At 32.9% G+C, this 20,988-nt stretch overlaps 1 protein-coding gene across 6 annotated transcripts in view; it reads left to right on the forward strand.

Annotated features, from left to right (window-relative positions):
- The window catches only part of WDR17 (WD repeat domain 17), a 92,605-nt gene that overhangs the window by 39,210 nt on the left and 32,407 nt on the right, over window positions 1-20,988 (forward strand). For 5 of the 6 annotated variants that reach the window (XM_081047058.1, XM_081047053.1, XM_081047056.1 and 2 more), the window contains 7 exons: window positions 2,172-2,423; window positions 4,345-4,467; window positions 7,055-7,239; window positions 10,617-10,785; window positions 13,395-13,486; window positions 16,010-16,092; window positions 17,999-18,085. In XM_081047058.1, the coding sequence (XP_080903184.1) occupies window positions 2,172-2,423; window positions 4,345-4,467; window positions 7,055-7,239; window positions 10,617-10,785; window positions 13,395-13,486; window positions 16,010-16,092; window positions 17,999-18,085 (991 nt within the window). Of the gene's footprint in view, window positions 1-2,171; window positions 2,424-4,344; window positions 4,468-7,054; window positions 7,240-10,616; window positions 10,786-13,394; window positions 13,487-15,989; window positions 16,093-17,998; window positions 18,086-20,988 lie in introns of all 6 variants that reach the window. The other variant, XM_081047055.1, reaches the window with a different exon arrangement.

The following is a 20,988-nucleotide window of genomic DNA, read 5'->3' on the forward strand; positions in this document are numbered from 1 at the left end:
CCTGAGCACATTTTTTTGTTTGTCATGTTGTTTTATTTTTATTTTGTGGACCATTGTGAATTGTATAGCCTTTCATAATTTTCCTCTCTGCTTTAGCCATCAGATCGCAAAATCAAAATTTAAATAGCTATATGGATTATACATTATCCTCATTATTTTATTTTTCAATCCCAATTTTCCCTTGCCCCTGATTTTATTTTCCATACAGAAATTTTCAACATCATCATCTTTGTATCATATGCTTCTGTCCTCAGCTAACAGTACAAGTTGCCTGATATTTGTTATAATAAAATAGAACATAAATAATAATAAATTAAATAGCATATATAAATAAAAATATTACCAGCTGTTATTCTAATGACTGGCTTTAGATGTTATAGATTCTGTTTTCTATCTTTTACAATAAAAATGTTGAAGCAGATAGACCAGAAAAATGGTGACTATAATTCGTTATCATTTTGACCGTGAGCATGGAGCTTTGAAGCAATGTGATTTAAATAATGTAGCATTTGCATTGCAAATTTTTCCATGTTTCGTGTTGCTGTTCTTACTGTTTCCCTGAAAATAAGACCTAACTGGAAAAATAAGCCCTAGCATGATTTTTCAGGATGGTATCTTCTGAACATAAGCCCTAATGCGTCTTTTGGAGTAAACCTTAATATAAGACCCAGTCTTATTTTCGGGGCAACTCAGTAGTTTTTTCGTATGCTGGAATATTTTTAATAAATCATAGATACTAACTGGCACATGCAAATACCTAAAAAGTTACTTAAGAAATAACTAGTACAGCTTAGGTTAATAAATCATTTTTCTAACTCTCTCTGCCTTGTAATGATCATCTATATTAATATTCATTAATATTTGTTATATCAAATAGCAATTAGCAGATGCTGATTTTGAGAAAGAAGAAGCAAACTTTTTTTGATGGTTATTGCAAAAATTTGATAAATCCAAATAAAAGAGACCTCATATGCATCTTCTATGATTATATATGCAAAAATTGTAAATAAAATGCTACTTATTTAAAGTCAACATTGTATTTAAAGAATAATATATTCTGATGAATTTAATCCCAAACCAGAAGCTATAAGGTTTTTAGTTCACTTTACATATATCTTATAGATCCAAAGAATCTATTTTCTCTGTTTTCATAATCCAATATGTTCAAAAACAATATTTAATGATGATATTGCAGAAAGAGCTCTGGTATCATTCAATTGTGTTATATTTTTAATAAACACTTTTTTTAAACTTTGTAATACTTGGGAATAATTGGTACTTTCAGTTAAGTGTGTAGTTCTCTAAACTTAGTTGTATCACTGCCTTTCTTTTGAGAAAGGCACTAGCTAATTGGAGTCCTCATCTGATATGTTGGCAGAATCATGTATTTCCATATCACCAGTTGTATATATAATTTAGAAGGAACAAGAGAATCATTTGATGATCCTTTGCTTCATTTAATTCCACTTGTTTTATCTTTCTATTTTTCTGGCTGCCTTATTTGTGCTGGTAGTCATGAATGAATTATGATTATGACAAATGAGAAAGGAGTGACAGTAAATATTGATATGCTGTTTATAATATGCCCTACTGTTCTAAGCACTTTAAGCAACTAATTCATTTAATCATTTTAAAAAGTCTATGACATATTGTTTTGTTCTCCGTTATAAAAATAAATGCTGAGCACAAAGAGTAAGTATCTTGTCCAAGAACACAAATCTAGTAAGTGGTGGAACTAGGATTTGGACCCAGGCAGTCCGCTGAGTCCTGCCTGGGTAATAAAAAGCTTGTGCTTTTTATTATGAACTGATGTTCTTCCTTTTGTGAAGCTCTTTCTTATCCATGCTGTTGTAACTCAGTGAAATTGTAGTTGATGACAGGGTCACGTGTTATTTATCTGTCATTTTCTTACAGCTTTACCGTAACAAATAGGAAAAACATTCAGGGTACTAGAGATTGTCAGAGCAAAGCTGTTCAGTCAGATTTTCATCATTTGGATAAACCCTAATTCCCCTGCATTCATATGGCAATATCACTTCTCTAGGAAATACCAGCTCTGTATTCCCAGTATTCCCAGAGATCAGTGGTATACAAGGAGAAAATTAACAGCATCTCAATCATTGGTCTTTTTCGATAATTTTGTTTAAAGTCATTTTCTTTGTATTTAATAGGTAATAAAAGTCAGAAACACGTTCTGAGACCTGAATCTCTTGAAGGGACAGATGAAGAGGATCCAGTTACAGCTCTGGAATGGGACCCACTATCTACCGATTACCTCCTTGTGGCTAATTTGAATTATGGAATTCGCCTAGTAGACTCAGAATCACTTTATTGCATTACAACATTTAATTTTCCCAATGCAGCAGCTTCCGTACAATGCTTGGCCTGGGTTCCCAGTGCCCCTGGTATGTTTATAACTGGAGGTAAGCATACCATTTCCCAGAATTTTAACCATGTGTATATTCTTTAATTCCGACAGAGTAATTATACTCTTATTGGTTAATTTAGTGTAAAACTTACTAATATCTCAAATATTATCATTTATTATACCATATGCCTAGTTTACTTTTATTCATACTATATATCATTAACATAATGACAAATAAAAATGAAATTAAGGCTCAGTTTTCTAGGTTTCTGATAATAAAGTGGAATATGTTACATATGAGCACGCATGTGTGCCTGTCTGTTTTTGTGTGTGTACAAAGGACAGTTCAATTTCAGGCATCTCATCATGACATTAAAAGTACTCACTAGAAAAACAGTTTATCTGGATAGAACGTCTATTGACCTTACTGGTAATTTTGGCAGTCATTGACCACGAATGGCTAGGTAGACCCAGGCATTTTTAAAGTAGATTGAAAATGAAAGTAGAATTTATTACCGTGGATTGAAAGGATGTTCCTTCTTGGTTTCCTATCATGAGAGAATTAGCAAAGCTGAGAAGTGACGGTATGAGAAGATGGGGGAATTTAAAATAGTAATTAGAAATTAAATGACTCTACTTTTACCATTTACTTAGGTTTACAGAGAGAGGTCTCTGAAAAGACAGAGGACTCTCAGCTGCTGTAGAAATAATTCCATATTTGTTTAGAGTAAAATAAAACACAGCATTTATCCTATCAACATGTTTAAAGAAATTCTTTACTTCTTCAAGCACTTACATAAAACGTAGAAGTAGATGGATTCTTATTTATATATTTTAATTGCCTCTAATTTCACAGGATCTAATTAATGGTAGACATGGAAATATTTTATATATCTATTATGATTATTGAGATAAAATTCACATACCATAAACACACCATTTTAAAGTGTACAGTTCAGTGGTTTCTATATCCACAAAGTTTTACAACCGTTACTGCTGTTTAATTCCAGAACCTTTCACCACCACCACCCCATTAGCAGTAACTCTCCATTACCCTCTCTCCACAGCTGCTAGTGCACACATAAACTGCTAGCCTACTTTCTGTCTCTGTGGATTTGCCTATTCTGGATGTTTCATAGAATAATTTTTTCATATTTCATTATTTCATAGAAATAATTTAATATGTGGCCTTTTATGCCTGGCTTCATTGACTTAGTGTAAAGTTTTCAAGGTTCATCCATGTTGTATGGCATATGAATACTTCATTCCTTTTTCTGGGTGAATCATATTCCATTGCATGGATATGCCAGATTTTGTTCATCTGTTTATCAGTTGATAGACATTTAGTTTGTTTCCGTGCTTTTGCTATTATGAATGCTGCTGTGAACATCTATGTACAAGTTTTTGTGTGGACTTATATTTATAATTCTGTTGGGTGTGTGTACAGGAGTGCAGTTGCTGGGTCATATGGTAACTCTACATTTAATCATTTGAAGAACTGCCAGACTGTTTTTCAAAGTAGCTTATTATGGTGGGATTTTGGAAGGGAGGGAGCTTTCCAATGGCTGCAGGGGAGAGGGGAGCCGTTCACAAATCAGGAAGGATTACTCAATTTTGGAGTTGGAAATTTTCAGTGGCTGGCTTTCCTAGAGCATGTGTGTCAGTAGGTGCTTTTCGGTGATCAAATTGTTATCTTTGTGGGGGGAAGCTGCAAGGCAGGTAGTCTGTTAGCCTAGAAAAGGATTTGGAACAAAAAAATAGGAAAACGTGCCAGAAATTCAGTTTCAATAGCATTTTACCTGTTTCATTGATTGTATTCTTTTGCAATCTTCCGAGTATCGTTTGAAGAATGTCCATGAGTAGTGCTAAAAAACTTGCAAGTTTAAGGTTTTTTTTTTTTTAAATTACTTTTATGTCTGGGTATTTTGTTTCAAGTCAAATTTCTTAACATATGTCTTTTTTCCTGATCTGACTAGATTCTCAAGTGGGTGTTTTACGCATTTGGAATGTTTCAAGAACAACACCTATTGATAATTTTAAATTAAAGAAAACAGGATTTCACTGCTTACATGTACTTAATTCTCCTCCAAGAAAAAAATGTAAGTAAAGACATCATCAAAATTTAATGTTTTAAAATACCATGTTTACTTTTCTCAAATAAAATGACTGATTTAATGACATAATTATATCAAATAACATGTTATTGAAAAGCAAACTTAAAAAAAGTCTTTGACAATGTATGTATTAAAGGAACCATCCAAGCTATACAATATCTAATATTAATTAATCGAATACATTTAGATCCAGATTACAATTTTAAACTGCAATTATATGAAGATAGTAAGATAATCTCAAATTATCTATATGGGGAAAATGAAACTGACTGTTGAAAATAAAAATATCAAGTGTGATGGGACTAAATAACATTGGTCTGAACTACTAGACTTTACATTTTAAGCATGGCTCTTTTACAATCTGTATGGTTTGCAACAAAGCTAAAATAGCCTAAATATTCAAATATAGAATCTAGAATGTATATTCCATGTTTGAATAGCAGTTATCACTGGATTAGTAGTTACTAATATGGATGTTCTAGATCTTCATTTATATTTACATATTTTTTCTAATTACCTTTCATTGTTTCTATAACTAAGAAAAATAATAAAATACAGTTCAGCTATACAAGAAAAATCTGGAATTGAGGGGGAGGTTCAGAATTAGAATTTTTCTTAAATGTGAAAGAAAAGAAATTGACTTCCTATTAAGTCCGTCCTGATTATTCTACATGGTTGGCAGTGTTTTCATTTTGTGTGGATCATAAAACAACATGGGGTTGGGAATTTATTGATTGAACAATCTAGGGTTATTGCTTCCTCCTTACTGAGTACATATCTTTATAATATAGTAGTAAATAATTAGCAAGAGCTATTCAAAGTAATGTTATTTGGTTAGCAAATTTAGTAATAATTTAGTGGACAATGAATGACACATAGTAGATAATCTCTGTATTTGAACCTCCAGTCTTTTCACAAATTTAAGCTTCTTTGTAGAGTCTGAATACTTCTAAACCCTGGAAACTGGAGGGGCTAGAAACATTAAGATTGGAGATATAATATGCTAGAGGCGGTGTATTGTATAGTATCCTGCATTTTTTGGATTATTTGTTTCTTTGTTTAGTTGCTATGAATATTGAACATCCTCATCATGGGATGAGTGAAATATCACAGATTCTCTACTTTCCTGTTTTGGTTCTTATTACAAAAATAGTCCATGCCCATTAGAGAAAAATTAGATAATATAAAAAGGCATATACCAATCTTGTCATTTTTAAGTAATTCCTTTCAGGTAACCTGTTGTTAGATATCTATTATAGATTTTTTACCCTCCTCCCCAATTTTTTAATGTAACAGAAAGTATGGAATAAAAAAATAATTTGAAAATGAAAAATTTTAAATATAGATATATCACCAAATTCTAAAAAAAAATGAATTATAGATAGGTGCATGAGGGTCTCAGAACCACCCATAATATCAGTAAATTAAAATATTAAAAAGTCATAGATCATATTAATTTTAACCAAATTGTCAACAAAATTTCATTGAGCCAAAAGTCTCTTTTGTTATTTAGGAAGGGAGGAAGCTTTCTAATTGGTTTTCAAGTATATAAGCAGTCCTTGTTTGGCTGCAGGGGAGAGGGGAGCCATTCACAAATATTTCAAACCAGGAAGGATTATTCAATTTTGGAGTTGGAAATTTTCAGTGGCTGGCTTTCGTTCTAGTGTGGACTTCTGTCATTATCAGATTCTGAGAAATGAGTGGTATTAACCAAATGAATGCAATAAGGAAGACTATATTATATATGAATCAAGAAGAGAATATCCTAGGAAATATTTATCTGTATACCAGAATGTAATTCATATAGATTAGTATGGTAATTTAGAATGATACCATTATTTTGAATTATGTTTGCAAGAAAATACGTTCTAAGGAAAAATTTCTTGAAAGAAGACAAAATATGAGATATAGTAAACAACTAAACATGGGAACATTTATGTGATTGAAATTTTGAGAAATGGAAGTATATGAACAGTAAATATAAACCTGAGGAAGAAGAAAGAAAAATTGAGATGTAAATGTATGTCAGACAGTTGTGATTCATAATTTGGGTGCTAGCTCAAAGTGAATTATAAATCTCAAAAATAAGTATTTTCATTGGATTGTTAATTAGTGGAAGAGAGTTATAAGCTTTAAAAGAAAAAATTCAAATGCATGTATGTTTGTGTATATAGAAAGGGAAGCAAACTATTACATAAAAATTCTGAAAAGAGATTCTAATTAATAGATAATCATGCTGTGCTTTAATTTATGGGGCAATAAGAAAACCAGTAGTCACAACATCGTGATTCCTCACACACTAATTTTTATACATTTTTCTCCAACTGCACTTTTATACACCCCTTTTCAAAAACATATCCAATTTTCTGTATATGTGCATATATATTTTTGGCAAAGCTGTAAAAATACTCCTGTGGCAGAAAATGCAATTATTACCTTACGCTTTACTAATATAAATTCTGAATCAAAGAAAACAAAGGAGGATCTTCATAAATTAAGCCCTGTGGTTTCATTCCAGCATGTGTGAAGCTGTTAACATAAACGTTTACTTGTTTATTCTTTTCTTTTTTAGTTTCAATCCAGTCTCCAACCAAAAATCATTATACATCCTCCACAAGTGAAGCAGTTCCACCTCCAATGTTGACACAGAATCAAGTGTTTTCTCTTCCTCCGGGTCACGCAGTATGCTGTTTCTTGGATGGTGGAGTTGGACTTTATGATATGGGAGCCAAGAAGTGGGATTTTCTTAGGGACATGGTATGTCTGTGGTTATTCCTTCTTTTATGAACAACACTTATTTTGTGAAGCTCATGGTGTTTACTTTTACTTACGTATTAATATTGTGAAAACTTCACCATATATTAGGACTTTATCTTGGTTGGTTGAAACATTTAGAAGAGTGTATAGAATGATGACAAAATTACTAAAATTCTTTAAATTTTAAACATTAAACTTCTTTAAATATTAATGTTTGCATAGTTTATCGCGATTACTCTGTATAGTTGGTAGTGTTTCATTTTTGTGTGGAGCACGTTAATCCTTTGTATAGTATTGAAAAATTACATTACTGTACTATATTTTGGAAGCAAAATGAGAAATAGAATTATTCTTTTCGGAGGAAGGACAAGTCCATCTCTGCCAGTTACTCCAAACTTTGTTATCTCATCTGCAAAATGAGCAAGGTTGGATTAAGTGTTTTTAAGATTTATTTCTATTACTGAATCATTACACTAATTGGGTGATTCTGTCAACTTTTGTTCTTATTACTATTAAGCCACTATATATGATAGAATACAACCTCGCTGAGGACTCACATTTTTGTTCTGTGTTTTATCCCCACTATCTAAAATAGTACCTGGCATATAGCAAGATTTTATTAAGTTTTGTTGAATGAATGAATGAACGAACAAATGAAATGTATATTGTGGTGTAATTAATATTTGTCAAGAATCATCCTTCTTAATTCTCCCTGGTTCAGAGTTTATAAAAATGTCCCTATTTCTACAGGTTTTTTTAGTTTTAAGATTTTTATTAAAATATAGCTAACATACAAATATTAGTTTCAGGTGTACACCGTAGTTATTTAACATTTATATACCTAAAGACGTGATCACCATGATAAGTCCAACAATGACCTGACTCCATACCACGCTATCACAATATTATTGAGTTAAACTATTCTAGACATTTAAGAAACTTTAGAAAATTTATTGTATTTCCTTGGAAAAATTTAAAAAGGAGTCTAGAGCTATCATTGCTCTTATGAAAAAAAGGAAATAATCAATAATACTATCATTTCAGGACTAATTTAATTTTGTTCTCAGATAAAAATAAGGAACTTCAGCAAAAATATTTTTAACAATGTGTAGCTGTTATTTAAAAATATTTCTTTTGTAGGTATTCTTTATATTATTTAATTTTCTTTGCTTATAAACTTTTCTTTCCATGTAAACGCTTTCCCAGTATGGTAAACTTTTTATGTATTTCTAATTACCATTTATTTTAAAAAGAATTATGAAAGGGAAGCAAGAAAAATACAGGAAAATATTTAAGTGTATTAAAATTTATAGTGTAAAGAAGTTATGCAATCTAAGTTCAATAGATTTTTTTAATGAGTTATAGCCTCATATTAAAATGTGCTTTTTTGTCATCCAAATTCCTTTTTTTAAAAAATTGAAGTTTATTGGGGTGACAATGGTTGTTAAAGTCACATAGGTTTCAGGTGTACAATTCTGTGATACATCGTCTGTATATCACATTGTGTGTTCACCACCCAGAGTCAGTTCTTCCATCACCATATGTTTTATCCCGTTTACCTTCATCTACCACGCCCTCCCCCTTTACCCTCTGGTAACCACTGAACTGTTGTCTGTGTCTATGAGTTTTTATTTCTTTGTTTGTCTTGTTCCTTTGTTGTTTTCAGTTTTATATCTCACATATCAGTGAAATCATATGGTTCTCAACTTTTTCTGTCTGACTTATTATGCTTAGCATAATCTCAAAATCAATCCATGTTGTCCCAAATGGCACTATTTTATCTTTTCTTATGGCTGAATGGTATTCCATTGTGTATACCACATCTTCTTTATTTTTAAAGCTATGTTAAATTTATACCTCTAATAACACCTAAAATATTCGTTGATTATAAATTATTTCAGTGGCTCTTCTCACTTTCAAAGCATCTGTCATTCAGAAGCGACAGTGAGTTTTTTCCTTATAATTTCTCTCCTTAGCACAGACCCAAATGTGAGATAACTGGAAGTGTTACCAGAAGAAACAATCTGACATTGATGTTGTATGAGTAAAGCATCTCCAAAGATTTCAAATTACATGAGATAAGAAAAATCTATTCATATACTTTCTAAACGGTGTACTTCCAAATGAATGCTTGATTCACATTAAAAAAAATGCTTCAAAATTTCCCTTCATCCCTACATTCCTATTGATAAGAAGACAAAGAAGAAATATTCACAATTTAGTTCTTGCTATATGATTTTTCAAATTTCACAAATAAAATCTGAAGGCATAGCCATGAACGAGCATTGAAAAATGCACATACAGGCAGTCCTTTCTATAAGTATGTTCTTAATATTGAAAATGACGACTGGGACAACTCTCGCCAATGAACCTGTGGCTGAACCAATCTCTTTTTCCTCTTGCTAACCCTTGAGATTTTTCTCTCCTCTCCCCAAAGGAGAGACATGCAGCCCTTGGGAGTTTTCCTGTGGGTGGTGGTTTCTGGTATTAGTGGAAGTACATGAGTTCAAAGGACTCCCTCTGTACCTTTACTGCGGTACCTGGGAATAGAGAACCCTGTCCTTGGCCTTTAATTCTCTCCCAGATCCCAGCGTGTTCTAGTTTCTGTTGCCTGGAGGAGAAATTTCAGATTCCAGTTCCCTAATGTTGGGGAAAAGACAGATGGTAATGCTGGCTATTTACATTAGATTCTTAACAGATTTTCCCAGACACATAGTAATCAAGCTCCACTTCACAAGTATGTGTTTACTTACATCTGTATATCCCACTTTACAGTTTTGTGGGATGTTTGGGATCCAAATGACCATTTAATGGAGACAAGTGTTTCAAGTTCCAAAGGATAAACTTGCTAGAAAATTTTGGAACAAGACATTAAAAACTGAGACCATGTCGAATTCTTCTTTCTGCTACAATTGTGTTCTTTTGGAGTATGTCATTGGTATATAAAAAAGAATATTTGTATTAAAATACTTCTAGTTTCAGTTTTATCTTGGTGTTTTATTATACTACCAGGATGACATAATAACTATTAATAGTTAATTCCTTTATAAATTTCTAGCATAGATTCTGTATATGATAAATAAACAGAAACAGTATGTTTTGCATTGAATTGAAGTTGAAAATGAGACTTTTGAACATCTTTGTATTTAGTGGCTGATTTAAGGAACTAAGGTTGAATAAAATCTAGGTCTGTACAAATTTGTACAGTAATAACAGCACAGTAATCATTCAACAACAGCAGTAGTTCCAATTTTCTGTTTTTGCATTAATATTTGGGAACCATAGTAAGTGGTTCAACTTGATTATACATTGCAGTTTGTTTATTAATAACATGAAGTTTCCTCAGTAGTTGTGACTTTTTTATGCTGCATTCCTAGGGACATGTGGAAACTATCTTTGACTGCAAATTCAAACCTGATGATCCCAATCTCTTAGCAACAGCTTCATTTGATGGCACTATAAAAGTCTGGGATATAAATACACTGACGGCAGTGTACACTTCCCCGGGGAATGAAGGAGTTATTTATTCCCTGTCATGGGCTCCAGGTAAGAAATATTTTATTAAAATCAGGAATGCAATTAAATGACTTTCCTAACTTTTCATTTGAATTATCTTCTTCCTCTCAACGCTCTATTGCTCCAAATTTTTATAGAGGCAAATTAGTAACAACGTATTTGTTGGTTCAGGTTTCATGGGGTTTTAGAATGGACTTCCTCCACAGGCGCTTTGCCTTCTGGGCCCTTCTGTATGACATAATCACATAGAAAAGCCACAGTAAATCAGGATGATAGTGACTCATCTAATTTTAGCTGCATTTGTATAGATATGTCTTTAAAGATATAAAACATTTTACGTGGAAGAACTTTTCCTTAAATTTTTCATGTGAATGAAATATATGAAAATTAAAAATGTAGTTTCTAAAAATTATAATATCTATCCATGATAAAGATGTATTGTAAATATGAATGATTACCATCACAGTTCACTTGTAAACATGTGATTAGTTCTATATAAATGCCACCTTTGTAATAGTGAAGAACTTTTATGCCATAATTGGGTCTTTTCTTTGATCTCAGAAAAATGCTACCTTTACAGCTTCTTGTATATAAAGGACAGATGTCCTATAAACTTCTGACATTTTCCTCAAAACATTATTTCCTTATAATAAATAATTGTACATTCTAAATTTAGAATTTTACTTTATAAAGTATATAGAATGCTTTACTTATTTGTTCTAATAGTAACATATTAATTAAAAATCCACATATAACCAGATGTAGCTCATTTTTTGGCCTGTCTCCTCATGCACAGGGATTTTTAATTTTGAATTTATGGATTCTCAAGGTTTTAGATGTCTACAGAAAATCTAGGGATCTCTTGGAATTTTACAAATGAATTTTAGCGTATGTGTATATGTGCCTGTGTTTGTCCAAAATTATCATAGTAATCAGATTTTCAGAGAGGCGTATGATACAAAAAGATTAATAACCAACCACTGTTTTGTGTATTCCTCATCTCCTACAAGGAGAAGGTCTAGAAAAAGGCTTTATACCACCTCTTAAAGACAGTAGTTGTTCCTTTAAACAGAACATACTTAGTGCCATTATAGATATAAAGCTAACTGAAAACAAAAAGATAGTACTTCACTAATGAAGAGGTGAGTCACAAAAAGAACTAAGTAGCTCTCTTACCTACTGCTCCCTTTTTTTACCTCCATCTCTGTTTTACTTTTTGATTGTGATGGCCAACATTTATTAAAGAGAATCTGAGGTCAGAGTGGTTGAGTAACTTACCCAAGATTGTATATACATAGCAAGTAGTAGTGGAATCAAGATTTGAACAACTGTCAGTTTGGCTTTTAAGCCTGTGCTCTCAATCATTGCAATATGCATCTTCACAGCATCCCTCCTGGTGAGGGATGTAGATACTGGATCAGCCAGCACAGACAGAGCATTATAGCAGCTATTAGTTGAACATTCTTCCTCCTACAAAAGGTATGTAAGTCTCAAACCTAATGGTACAGCGATTTAATGAGGTAAAATTTGAATAGAAATTGTGACTGTGACACCCATTGTTGCAATCATAACAGAAGGCCTAATCTTACTTAAAGCATTATTTCACTCTCTACATTGAGAATCTGACTCAAAAAAAGTAAAAATGTTGGGAAAAGGAAATTCTGTGATTTTTTTTGAAATATGATTACTGATGCATCACTGTTTCTAGGTAAGTATGGATGAAATTTGAAAGATTAACAAAGGTTGATATAGATGGAAATAGAGAATATAGATGATTGCATAATTTCCTCTACTTTTGGAGTAGATACCACAGGAGGAGTAAAACGTGCATATAAATATGGAAACTTCTCCCCAGTAATTTCAGAACCCAAAAATGGGGGCAGAATGAAAATACTCAAAATATATTGAGGACTTATTATACTTTTAGTGCTTGTAATCATTTATTACGAAGTAGTTCATCCATATTTTTACTCCTAGGTAGCAGGTGACAATGGTTCCTTTCTTTTAGTGGAGAAAACCTCTTCTTTGACTGCCTTGCAAAAAATAACTGAAGTGCTACAAAAAATACTGAAGTCCTTGATCATCTACTAACTTAGCAGCAGTTTGATGTTCAGAATTTTTTTTATTTCTTAAAAACAAAGAGCATTATTTATATTTTTGATAGACAAACTGAATTTTTTCATGTGTTTTGCTTACATAAATTCTTCCTTAACAGTTTAAAAAATTACTAGATGGTCAAAAAAATATAAATACTGAGTAGATATGTGATAATATTAAGGAATTATTGACAGTTTTGTAATTGTGATTGTGATAGTTTGGTCATGTTAATAAAAGAGTCCCTATCTTTTAGACATCCATAGTGACATGTTTATTGATGAAATGATACAATGTCAGAGGTTTGCTCCAAAGAAATCCAGTGGGGGCTATAGACAAAACAAAAATGACCATAATTTGATAATTGTGGAAGCTATATGATGGAAACATTCATACTATTCTCTCTATATTTGCATACATTTAATAATTTTCGTATTTTTTAAAGAATTACTTTGCAAATCGCAAGTCTTTTTCAAAAATGACATTTTTGAAAAGTATTATATTTGTGGCAAGCATTTCATATGTCTAACAAATTGTTTCCTAAGGTGATTTAAATTGTATTGCTGGAGCAACTTCCCAAAATGGTGCTTTTATTTGGGATGTTAAAAAGGGCAAAATGGTACAGCGATTTAATGAGGTAAGATGTATTTACTGCTAGCTGAACAAACTAATGTCATTTACTGCTGCATATTTTAAAAATGCTTTTATCTCTGAATTTAATAGTCAGTTACCAAGTGGCATTATGTCCTCTCAATTCAAAGAAAATACAAGAGAACATTCACATGCTAAAATGAATCCTGAAAAATGTGGATGAGTCTAAGATATAAAAGTCCACCTAAAGTTGAATTTGAGATTCAAAGGAATTTTGAGTCATCCTCCACAAAATTATCAGTGGTTGCAAGAAGACTAAACTCAGAACAAGGCCCAAATTGTAGTCCTAATTCTATTTCTAATTAGCTCTTAACATAGGGAGAATCACTTTATTGTGTTGAACCTGATTCTTCCCCTATAAAATAGTGATGTTGGATTATATAATTTCTTAGATTTCCTTCCAATTCTCAAATTTCATTATTCCATGACAAGCCCTAAAACCTCCCCTCTTCCTATTTGTAGTGTCACAGATTGTGTTTTTACTTCTGCTTGGAGTCAAATTATCATCCATAGATTACTGAGTTCCATTAATATTTGGAAAATACATATGATTTCATCACAGTGTATTAGATAGGAATCAAGGGAAATGTGACAGGATCTAGGATTGTCTCTCACTATCTTGAAATTTCATTCATGTCAAATGACTACTGTTAAAGTTTATTAAATATATAATTTATATGAAAATTGTTTATGTATTTGAGGCTTTGAGATCATTTATACAGAAGACTGTTATTCCTCTGAGGATCAAGTACCCTTGATCTTCTGGGGTTACTGAAGTAAGGTGGCAAATGCAGAGTATTAGGGAAACCACCAACCATCAGTAAGCAATTTTGCTCTCAGAAGAGTATGTTCTGACAAAGGACTGCATGGTTACATCCTTCCCTTTGTCTACATAACAACACTCTTCATTCAGCAATGTCCTTACCTGGACTTTGCTCTCCCCTCACCGGAACAGCACTTATCTCATAATAAATAGTGATATGAGAAGAAATGAACCTGAAAAAGAAATTTTGACCCAAATTCAAAAATCATATCTTAGGTGTCAGACCTGTTCAGCTCTTCTAATGGCATCTTGGCCATTTGTGACCTAAAATATCTGCCTGGTTCCAGCAGCCCAGCACCAAGGGCATCTCTTGTATCTGATAAAAGTGAATGGCATCTTAAGATTGTTAACCATAGAGCTGGGAGGACTATGGGTGGAGCTGGATCCTGTGTTAACTCTCTAGTCTTGACTTCCTGTTGAACTCTATGGTAACTTCCTGGGGAGGGATGTGAATAAAGAGGGAAGCCATGTTGGGTGCTTACTTCCTTTTCTGTGTAGGCGGCTGAAGAGCAGTCCAGTGTGGAGTGTGCTTGCACTCCCTGGTGGTTCCAATTCTTTTTTCTCTTCCCGAATAAACCATTTTCTTTGGGTGGATTACCTGGAGAATTATCTGGCCAGTCAACATATCCATTCATATCTTTCCCAGCTTTTAATAGTGTAAAGACCAATATCAAAATTGCTTAAATCTGGAAAAATAAATATGGGAAAAATCAACAATGCCCGGTTTAATTAACTAAGTTACACATGCCTCAGAAAATGAAATGCAGGATATTAGAGAGCCATAAGTGCACCGTACGTGGGGATAACCAAAGAGGACAAAAGGTCTCCACTTCTTCAACTGAATGAGTAGAGAGACTGCCTCCATTTTCGTATCCATCTTTATAAACCTGCCCACCTTGACCCCCGAAGACGTAAAAACAGCAAACTAGAGACCACCTTAGTAAAACAATCCTAACACTCAGGATAAAATGTCACTTTAGTCTCCCCTTAACAGCAGGTACAATTTAAGTACAATGTAAGATTGAAATGTCTTAAATAAAATTTGGAAATGGATGGATTGCAACCTTTATTCACGCGTGACCCAGTTGATGAATGACATTCCCATGTATAATATATCCCTTGTGTTTTAAAAAACTCTCGTCATAGTATCTGTGACTATATCCCTTTACCCTTCCCCGATGCAAGAATGCAGAGGAACAGATACATACAGAGTGACTTGTTGTAGGAATAATTTTCAATCGGTTCTCTTTTGTTTTTATAAAAATAAAACTTTGTAGTTGAGAAAAACAATAGCAGTTGCTTACAGTATTTCTCACGTTGTAGTTGTAATTGTACTGGATAGGGTAGCAGATAAATAACTATCTTGATCTCCAGACTGGTGTTTACAGAAAAGGCATTAAGCTGAGCTCAGTTCTACAGATGGCTCGACAAGCGGGTTCTGGCTCTTCACCTGTGTCCACAAAAAAAGAACTAGAAGCCACCCAACTTATGTTTTGAAACAATGATTTTATTTGTTAAGTGTGACAACTTTACACATTCTTATCTTTTGGCTGTTGACAATAATGCCTCTGTTAGTGTCATCTAGAGCAAGTGCCTAATAGAAACTAATACTTAGAAGAAGTAAATATATAAGAGAAAAAAGGGGTGAATTATTTCTTATTGATAGGTATTTTGCATTTTTTGAAGCATGGAAAAAATGGAGTATACTGCATTGCCTGGAGTCATAAAGATTCCAAAAGAATAGCAACCTGCAGTGATGATGGTTTCTGGTAAGTACTGTGTTTGGAATTATGCTGTTTTATTAAAGATACATTTGATAATACCAATTGTATTCTGTTGACACATGCTTTAAAATTTTTAATGAGATAAATTATTTGTACAGCTCCACCAACTGTCATAGTTTTATTTATAAGCCCATATAGGCACATGCTATATTGCTATGATATATCAGTAATAAATAATAATACAGTGATGTTGAAAAATAAATAAATATACCAGTAATTGCTTTCTAGATGAAAACACTACCTGAATTATAACTAGAAGACTGTGAATTGCATCAAAGAAACTTCAAGGACTTTTCACATAGAGTCTAAATGATTGTCATCATATTTTTGAGAGAGTGTTATTTCAGTTTTATAAGTGATTCAAAAGATATCAAGTGCTCTAGAAACTTCTTCACAGTTTTGTAGATGCCATTATTTATAAAACGATAAAAAGCCTTTGCAAGAGGCCATTATTTATAAAACGATAAAAAAGCCTTTGCAAGAGGAATAAGCTAACTCATGTGGGAAATGTCTTTTTTTAGAAGCTAACCTGACCCTGTGTTTCAGAAATGTGTGTTTCTATGAAATTCTCTTAAGTCCCAGGGAAAAACAGTTTACAAGAAATGCATATAAAGGAAGAATTGCCTTTGGGTTAAAAAAATCTTTTTAATTAGAGGATGTTACTCTGTGGCTATAGGTATTGTCATCTTTGACAAGTGCTATAGACACACATGGTTGTTAAGAATATAGTAGTTTATATCCTTAGGTTTTGCTACACCCAGCCCAATTTTGTTATCCTTACTGTTTAATTTCAGTGGAACATTTAATGTCAGTGTTGCAATTTCAATGGAAAAGACAGTACTATGGAAACCAAAATTCTTTACCAGGAATTTAAAATTTTCAGAAATCACAATATTAGTGATATTTCTCCCTTGAGAAGAACTATTTGCTAATTGATACATACTCAAATATGAAAGATGTGCTGAGAGTTTCTTGATTAGGTGACACATAATTTGCTTTACCATGTACTCTCAGGGCTCTAGTTATTTGATAAATACTACAGTCAATGACTAAACACTTATAAGCCTAGGTCACCACCACTCCTTAGTAACCTCAAAAAATTTGGTGGGTCTAATGATGTTTTAGAGGGCCTTTTTCAAAAGCTTTTAAAACCCTGCAATACATTAATTTATACACAGCTTCTTTGTTTTTCTTCCTAAAGGAATCAATAGCTCTCCGTTATGGTAATAATATATAGTAAGACATTAGAGTTTCTTTTATTTTTGTAGTTAATGTATATAGGATTCTTTTAGGGAGAAGGGGTCCTCTAAATTTCTAGTTATACCTCTTAGGATATGATACAAAAATGTTACAACTTACATGCCTTGGTCTTATTAATAGTATAACAGTACATGCAACAAGCATTATAAATGAGTTGTTTTAAATATAAATTTTGAACTGGTATATTTTGAAGCTGAACATGTAATATGTTACTTATATCATTATTTAATAAATACTTTAATAAATTTAAAATACTTGTTATAATTTTTTAAATACTTATATCACTTATATAAATACTTATATCAATAAATACTTATATCATTATGTTTTAAAGTATTCTGTTTTTCTTCAGTCCAAAAAATTCTATAAGAAATAGTTTCTAAATCAAAATTTATCCCCTTTAAATTGATTTCAGAGGATTACCGTAATTAGTACTATGTGATGTAAATATATTTACTCATAATTTGTTATGTCATTTACACAGTATTTTGAATGTTCCCTGTGCTTTGCAGATAAGATCTCTATCCTAAAATACTTATGCTTGAGTTAAACAATTCTGGCTTTGTTCCCTTGAATGAAGTATTTAGAATGTAGGGTTTTATTCCTGTTAACACGTTATACTTAATTTCAGTATTATTCGAACAATCGATGGTAAAGTGCTACACAAGTACAAACATCCCACCGCAGTGTTTGGTTGTGATTGGAGCCAAAATAATAAGTAAGTATTTCTTCTTGAAATAAGTAATAATGACATTTCAGAGATATGTATTTTTTAAATTTTATTGGGGAATATTGGGGAACAGCATGTTTCTCCAGGACCCATCAGTTCCAAGTTGTTGTCCTTCAATCTAGTTGTGGAGGGCGCAGCTCAGCTCCAAGTCCAGTCACCAATTTCAATCTTAGTTGCAGGGGGCGCAGCCCACCATCCCATGCGGGAATTGAACCGGCAACCTTGTGGTTCAGAGATCACGCTCTAACCAACTGAGCTACCTGTTCACTCCTCCAGCAGCTCAGTGGCAGCTCCTTGTCTTCAATCCATTTGGAGGGTGCAGTTCACTGGCTCATGTGGGAGTTGAGCTGGCAACCGTGTGGTTCAGAGCTCACTCTCTAACCAATGAGCCATCCAGCTGCCCCATTTCAGAGATTTTAAATAACCATGAAGTATAATGTTATTCCCAAAGGTGATACCCATCACTCTTTGCAGATAATACTCCTCTTGCCTAACTAGCCTTGTAATTATTTATTCTAGCTGTCTATTTTTGTTTTATGAAGTTTTTACATGATTATAGAAACACCAACTTCCTGCTTTCAAGACAACTTTCTGATGCTTTAGGATAAAGCATATGGCCAACTAATGAAAAATGGAATTCAGTCCAATCTGTGAGTGGTTTCATTAGAGCAATGTGGCACTTTCTCTAACCCTTTTAGGGATCTATACAATGGTCTTGTTCTGCCATGACTTTCCATTGCCCTCCACCTAATACTAATACCTCAACACTGGGTGATTCCCAACATGTGAAACTTATGTAGATGGTTTGAAAGGTCAACCTTGCTTAAAAGCCTAGTATTTACCATGTAAAAATCAGCTTAGATTTAAAAATTAGACCAAATCAAACCTCTACTAAAATTGATCTAAGTCACTGCACTTCCAAAAATCTTGTTTCAAGCCTCTCTTTGATGGGATATAAATTATGTTTAAAAATTCAAATGTCCGTTAGATATTGTGAAAATGATGTGGATTATCTCATGCTTTTCCATATTACAAATGGAAAATTACATATTAAAAATATTAAAGCCTATTATACTTGTTCTGAGTCAAATCATATATAATACAAAATGATGGATCTATGTATTTCTTCCAATAAATATAGAATTTATAACACACTCTTAGAGGTTATATGCAAAATGAGCTCATGACTTGCTCCTCCCCCAGTATTTTACCTTATCACCCCTCAGTTTCCTTTTCCAGTCAGCCATCAATTCCTGTCACATCCTCCCTTTAAATATTCTTCTTTTTCCAAGGATCCCTCCTGTCACTAAACCAATAATATTTGTTTGTTTTTGTACTTCTGCAAAAGCTTTCTAAATCAATTCCAGAATTCACACCCTCTGTCATCACTTCCTCTCCCCTCCACTTTCTTTATGTGCAGTCAGAGTGAGCATTTTAAAACGCAGATCTGAGAATTCCATTCTGCTTAAATCCTTCAGTAGTTTCTCATTGTTCATAGGATAAAGTGCTAAATTTTAGGGGAAGCCCTATAGGGAAATCCCTGTGTAATCTGGGATTAATCTGGTTCCTGTGTACTTTAGTAATCTCATGCCAACCCTCGCTCCCCTGTTCTTTACCTCCAGCCATGGCTTTTAGTTTCTTGAACTGGCCAGCTCATTTTCACCCCAAGGCTTTCCCTCATGCTGCCCCCTTTATCTAAGATTCCACTCCCCACTCACACCACACAACCCACTGGAGTTGGATGGATTTAGGTAACTTCTACGTATTTGAGCTCTCAGCTCAAAACTGCTTCCACAGAAAAGTCTTCCCTGACCCCATATTAGGTAAATTTCCCCTATAATATGCCTTGGGAACACTTAACATAATAAAATAATGAAATTGGCTGGCTTACCCTCTAAAATGTAAGCTCTATGAGATTGGCAATTGTGATATCTTTCTGTAGCAGTATATGATAGCCAAATAGTAATAGTGTGTTCAGTATACAAATTGCCTTGTATCTGACCAATGGAATAGTTCCACATTCTTATTTCTCAGTTTCATAAGACTTATAAGTATATAACCAGTTGAAATAAAAACTAGTTATTAATGCAATGTGCTTTGCTGGTTAGGGAAGCTTTTTTCAAAAAAAGTCCTTCATACTTAATTATTATGCTTACTACCAAGCCTACCTAATAAATTTCATTTTTATTTTTAAAAATCTTTTTAAAATGTTCTAATTCTGGGGGCGGCCAGTACGTTCACTTGGTTGGAGCATGGTACTCTTAGCAACAAGGTTGCTAGTTCGATACCCACATGGGCCACTTTGAGCTATGCCCTCCACAACTAGATTGAAACAACTACTGTCTTAGAGCTGATGGGCCCTGGAAAAACACACTTAATAAACAAAAAAGTTTTAAAAAAATGTTCTAATTCTATATTGAGATTCCACTTAGCATCTTAAGAGATAAGTGAAAAATACCTTTGAAGTTATAAAAGTTTATTCATAAGATATCTCTGAATATATAATTTAGATGTCCGTATGTGTATTCATTGAATGTTTATTATTTTATTTCTAAGATTTTATACTTAGGTATCTGCATATAGATAGATAGATAGATAGATAGATAGACAGATAGATACACACATATGTGTGTGTGTGTGTGTGTATATATATATATATATATATACTCATGTATACACATAAATATTTTATTATGTAAAAATACATTTCCCACATATGGAAACTGGCCCATTTCTCAGAGGGCCTTGGGCAAGTGTAACCTGCACATTTACAGATTGGCATGCCATTTTGAAAACTGGTGTATTTATTCAAGTTGGATTAAATAAATACAAATTTTATAACCCACGTGACAAAAATCAACCATTTGAAGTTTGAAGAAGGTGTTCTATGA

This window comes from Rhinolophus hipposideros (genome assembly GCF_964194185.1).
Source record: "Rhinolophus hipposideros genome assembly, chromosome: 4".
Taxonomy (NCBI): Eukaryota; Metazoa; Chordata; class Mammalia; order Chiroptera; family Rhinolophidae; genus Rhinolophus; species Rhinolophus hipposideros.